The following is a 5843-nucleotide window of genomic DNA, read 5'->3' as shown; positions in this document are numbered from 1 at the left end:
AAACTGTAAACAATACCGATGGTCGCCCAGACTTTTTTATTGCTTCGACTTCCGCTTATTAAAACAGTGGATTTTATTTTAATTTTTGATGGTGGATGGAATGATAAATCACAAGTACAGACTCATCATATTGTATACATTTTAGATAGGACATATTCAGCAAAATTTTGAGGTGACGTCATTAATTTTTGGGGGGGGGCGGGGAGATGAGCAAATACATTTTGACTAGCTGGATTTGACAAACTGTATTTTATGGGCAGGGAATTTCTGTCGAAGTAATCTTGGACCAATTTTTTTCCAGTACACTGTGACTAGTACCTCCTACACTGTTTTACTCAAAGTCAAATTCCGCAAACTCAAATCTTATAATTTCTCAGAGCAGTATTTGTTGGGCTGTACTTTTTTATGAATTTGGCACCCATTGGGACTTGAATTTAAAAAAAATACAATCTTCTACTTTATTATCATTTTAATGAACATTTGGCTCAAAATTAACAAAGTCATACACAATTTCTACACTTATTTGTAGTATGTAAGTTGATCAATCAATGTTAGCCCACGCAAAAACCATTGAATCCATCTAAACATTTCCAGCGCCCTGATCAACATTTTTCAAATAAATTATGCAACACCCACCTAGTGTGTTCAGTTCTACAGAAAGTGATGTATACGATTATAGTCAATAATTTGAAGCTGTTAAACATCACGACTCAACCTGAGTCGATACATAATAGACACAGCAGTGAAGAAAGCTTTGGCAATCTGAAAAAGTCAACGTTCGAATTTCACCACCACCTAAACTAAATTATTTGGACTTTCACCTGTAATCCTAACCGAAGATTAAGCGAAATGTTTTCAGAGAACCTCATGGCTAATACTTTGGACGTATTCGTCAAAAAAATCAAATATTTCATTTTGTTAATTTCGTTCCAGTGGTACCACTCGACTTTAACCAACGCGTCTGTCAGTTCTTCCGACTGAAAATGATTTTTATGATCATCATCTAGAAATCAGTTTACTTACTATATCTTCAATAGTCTGTCCGCTTACTGCTAACCCAATTACTGTTAGAAATGACAGTAGCATTAAAGCTATAATTCGAAGATATTGATCAGTCAAAGAACCCGAAAACTTGAAAAAAGCATTAAAGAATATTACAAACTCACAGATTGATGTCCTACCGTAAAGTAAAATACAACAACACTAGCCATTGTGACAATACCGCTTATTTGAAAAAGAAAAACAAACATTTGGCACTCTTCGAGAGCTTGTCGGCCGTATCTGGAACGAGATAAATTAGAGCTTTATGCGCTAAACTTGCAAGAGCATTCGCCATTTTGTAAGTAGGTATTACAAAATATTTCCCTATTGAATATATGTATTTACTTGTTCAAAATGATGTGGTTCTTGATCACAATCTTCAACTTCTGACTGACTGCAACATGATATTGTTTGTTGTCCAAACTTATGTAAACTCTTTTTTGATAATTGGCGTTAATTTTTTCTATGGAATATATCAACATGTATTTTTGCAACACAAGTTCAGCATAATAATAAATAATACCGAATGCCGGGATACTTGCACTCGCATATGCCATTACAAACAATCCAAATTTAAATACAAACATAGTATTAACTATACTTACATATACGGAAATAAAGTACATAGGTCCATACTGAACGAAATAGTCAAGTTCGAATCTCTTGAGAAACAATATTGATTGTAGTAAAATTAAGATACTTAAAATTACCTTACTTAAACCCAGAAGTAATCTAACAATTTTTAGTTGGAAAATGCCAACGCTAAAGAAATGGCATAATTTCAGGTGCTCGTCGGCTGTAAATATTAGTATATTAGTGGGAATGACGCAAAGCTGGTTCGTTACGTTTCATCCTCTTCACCAAAATAAACTGAAAGCAACTTCGACAACTACACTCAGGAAAATGCTTGGTTAATGTAGCACGCATCATTAAAAGTAATTAGGAAACTTCTCTCATATTGAAACTCAATTATATCAACATTATCGAATTTTCTTGCCAACTTTGGCCATTAATTCGTCTAGGACACGTGGCAAATTTCAAATGGCGTTCAAAGTATACAAAAACCAGTCACGATCTATTAAGAGTATAATAACCGAGTCACGACTCATGACCCTAGGGTACGAGGACGTCTGTATCCACTTATATTAGACACGCAATCTCAAATTTTATATGTACATTAGAAATATCATGTAGATGGTTAAACGCCAACCAAAATTTGGCTAATCATCCCCACCAACAATTTGATGACGTCATTTCAAATGTTTGTAACTTTGGCAACGGTTAATATAATTTATTTGGCATTATTTAGAGTCTAAAATCTGTAACATCTTTGAATAAAAGAGTGATTTTTTTTGTAAATAATTTTCTACCTAGTTCTATTTGTGTGTGTAAAATATTGTAATTAAATTAAAATTCGAAACTATTATTTTTGTTGTGAATATTAATGACGTGTTTGTGTTTCTTTCGTTTTTATTCTTGTCGAAATAAGTCTACACATGTTAAGGAAAAAAGCAAAGTGTAGCCCCGCCCGCCCCCCCTATCTCATTTGTGATGATTTTTTTATTCGTCGTGAGCCAAGAAGGCGGAGCATAACTGCAAAATCTTTATTTCTCTACGAGAAATTAAAAACATGTTTAAGAGTATCGTGTTGTACAAAGAATATTATGTGTACTTGTATTAATCTTTATACATAGGTACTCGTATATAAAAGGCAATGTCCCGACTGACATATCAACGCCCAGCCCAACCCGCTAATGCTAGAAAGTTGAAATTTGGAGAGAATGTTCATTTTATGCTGGAGCCATCGTTTAAGAAGGGATTTTTCGAAATTCATCTCCTAAGGGGGTTAAAAAGGGGTGATAATATTTGTATAGGACCAATATTTTCTACTGTAAATTTACATCGTTACGTGGAACCTGGTACATTTTAATTCTCTTCAATACAAATAATGAAACACGTATTTAAGCATTTTCGGACATTCCACCCCAAAGGGGGTGAAAAGTGGTGTCTAAGTTTAGGCGGCTAAGTTTGTATCGGAACAATATAGATATATATATACTATAAATTGAAATTTTTACGTAAAACTTGGCATTAATGCTCTTCAACACAAATGATGAAACCCGTCTTTAAGCATTTTCTAAAATTCAACCCCTAAGGGGGTGAAATGTGGAGGCTAAGTTTATATGAGAAAATATTTCTATTGTATATTTACATTTTTACGTGAAATTTGGTACTAATGCTCTTCAACACAAGTAATGAAACACGTATTTGAACATTTTCCGAGATTCAACCCCTAAGGGGGTGAAAAATGGTGGCTAACTTTATATCGGAAAATTATTTCTATTGTAAATTTTTGACATGGAATTTAGTATTAATGCATAATGAAACACGTAATTAAGCATTTTCCGAGATTCAACCGCTAAGGGGGTGAAAAGTACTGGTTAAGTTTGTATGGGAAAAGTACTTCTATTGTAAATTTAAATTTTTGCGTGAAACTTGATATTAATGCTCTTCAATACGCAGAATGAAACCCTCATTTAAGGATTTTCCAAGTTTCAACCCCAAAGGGGGTGAAAAGTGGTGGTGAAGTTTGTATGGGAAAAATATTCCTCCTTTAAATTTTTACGGGGAACTTGGCAGGGTATTAATACTCTTCAACACAAATAATGAAACACGTATTTGGGATTCCACCCTTAAGAACATGAAAGGGGGTGACAAAGTTTTTATGAGCAAACATTTTTTATGTCGATTTTTACTGAAAATTATATTAATGTCCTTCAACACATTTTTTACTTGAAGGTTGATAATAATGCTCTTCAACACACAACGAATCGTCTACGCGAGCGAAGCGGCGGGCGAAAAGCTAGTAAGAAAATAAAGCCAAAGATTAAGTCCCACCCATATCCGCCCTGATCTCAATTCTCAGTTGTGATGAAGTTTTTCATTCGCTGTCAGATCGAGGGGCGGGGCTTAATTGCAAGATCTATATTTGTCTACTAGAATTTACCATTTTAAACACGTCTTAAGTTTCTTGTTCTGAAAAGACGACTACGTATATTAAAAAAAAAACAAAATGTAAGTCCCTCATGTTAAATAGACAGAAAGGGGTACAATCGGATACAGGTTTGCCTGTTCTAATCATGATTGCTATGACATTGTTCTAAATACTTATTTTTTCCTAAACTTTGCTCAACTAAATACAGTTTCTAACGATCGAAATATTTTTCTTGACTTAATTTTTACCTATATTACTGATTTAGAAATCATTCCTGCCATTGATCCTATACTTAGTGATAGTTTGCACTACATTTCGTACCCTTGGTCAATATCTATTGCACAAACTGAAAATTTAGAAATGGAATTTTGTGTGTACGATTTTGTGAATGGTAATTATCATCTTCTAAATGATTATTTTGCTTCCATATGCTGGGACAATTGAATTCAACGAAATAGTAGCAGTTTTTTTTCAAATTTTGAGTGTTAGTATGGAAACTTATATTCCACGAAAAATTATAAGGACAAAACCTTCCACATATCTTAAGTGGTTCAACTCAGAATTGAAAACTCTATATCATAAGAAAATTAGAGCACATGTTAAATTTAAACAAAATGGAAACCTACATGATTATTTGTATTTTAAGAGTCTAAGATCTAAATGTAGGAAATTCTCTAAAGATCTTTACAAACTTTATGTAAACGAGGTTAATGCTTCTATTGTCAGCAATCCTAAATTTTTTTGGAAATTTGTTCGTGAGAGGAAGACCAGTAACAATAATGTTCCAAGTGGGATGTCGTATATAAATGAATCAGTGACTGGAGACTAAGGAATTTTTTTCATCGGTTTACACCACTACTAAATTCTTCCAATTTAAAGTGGAATGATTATTTTATTGAAGAAGTTTTAGATGTGGCTTCATCAGTTGATATCAAGGACATATTCGATACAATCTCTTCTCTTAACAATTCTCTAGAACCACTTATTTTTAAAGAACTGTGTGTACACCCTATCTGTGCCATTGTTGGAAGTATTTATCAAATCTTTGTACAGCTTAATAAACCGAAAATAATAATGTTAACGGAAACTTGGTTGTCTTTAAAACATTCCCGATTCACTCATATCCTTAAAAGGGTACTCGCTATATCGCAAAGATCGCGACAATGGCAGAGGGGGCGGGATTTGCATCTTTCTTGATGAAGAAATATCTACAACTTTTCAAATTTCAATAATTCCTTTTGACACGCCCACTGGATGTGAATCATTAGCTGTAAATTTTCTCTCTTCCAAATTCAGTTTGTCAATTTGCTGCATTTACAGACCTTTTTTTGTACCCGTACCCGACATGGATTTTTCTCTATTCAATAGCATACAAAATTTTTCACTCTCCAACAAAAATGTAATAATTGCTGGTGACTTCAATATGTTTTATCTATCCTGGCCTCTACAACCTCATTCACCCTACAACGAAATTATTCTCGATTCAATACACGAAGGAAATTTAACTCAACTAGTAACAGAACCAACAAGAATTCGTCAAAATCAAACTCCCTCACAAACTGATCTAATTTTTGCAAATGACCCTGATTTGCTTACTAAAATAGAATACCTCCCTCCTTTTGGCAAATCGGACCATCTTGTTATACCGTCAAACCTTCAAATTTATGTTAACCCAACAAAGAAGTTGGTCAATAAAATTAAACACACAAACTATGGAAACGTTAGACGGGATCTTGCCAATTTTAACTGGAATTCAATGTTTCAAACTGCAAACACTTGCGAAATGTGGGAAGTATTTCAATCTAAA

At 33.6% G+C, this 5843-nt stretch overlaps 1 protein-coding gene across 1 annotated transcript; it reads right to left on the bottom strand.

The window, feature by feature from the left end:
* Window positions 1-649: 649 nt before the first annotated feature.
* Window positions 650-1542, bottom strand: LOC135139072 (uncharacterized). The gene is made up of 5 exons (XM_064069160.1): window positions 1387-1542; window positions 1182-1281; window positions 1024-1131; window positions 822-977; window positions 650-762 (listed from the first exon to the last, which is right to left on the bottom strand). The coding sequence occupies exons 1-5, from the start codon at window positions 1521-1523 to the stop codon at window positions 697-699; spliced, it is 567 nt and encodes a 188-aa protein (XP_063925230.1). The 5' UTR covers window positions 1524-1542; the 3' UTR covers window positions 650-696.
* Between the last annotated feature and the right edge of the window lie 4301 nt (window positions 1543-5843).

This window comes from Zophobas morio, unplaced genomic scaffold (genome assembly GCF_036711695.1).
Source record: "Zophobas morio isolate AGI-343-1 ecotype UQ-CSIRO unplaced genomic scaffold, CSIRO_AGI_Zmor_V1 ptg000030l, whole genome shotgun sequence".
NCBI lineage: Eukaryota > Metazoa > Arthropoda > Insecta > Coleoptera > Tenebrionidae > Zophobas > Zophobas morio.
This window is presented reverse-complemented; position numbering and strand designations above follow the sequence as displayed.

Excerpts from the sequence above, each read along its gene's own strand:
- LOC135139072 (XM_064069160.1), bottom strand. The coding sequence starts at position 1,523 with ATGTTGATATATTCCATAGAAAAAATTAACGCCAATTATCAAAAAAGA. Across the intron at positions 1,282-1,386 it reads AACCACATCATTTTGAACAA|ATACGGCCGACAAGCTCTCG; the intron begins GTAAATACATAT and ends ATCTCGTTCCAG. Across the intron at positions 763-821 it reads ATCTTCGGTTAGGATTACAG|ATTGCCAAAGCTTTCTTCAC; the intron begins GTGAAAGTCCAA and ends TGACTTTTTCAG.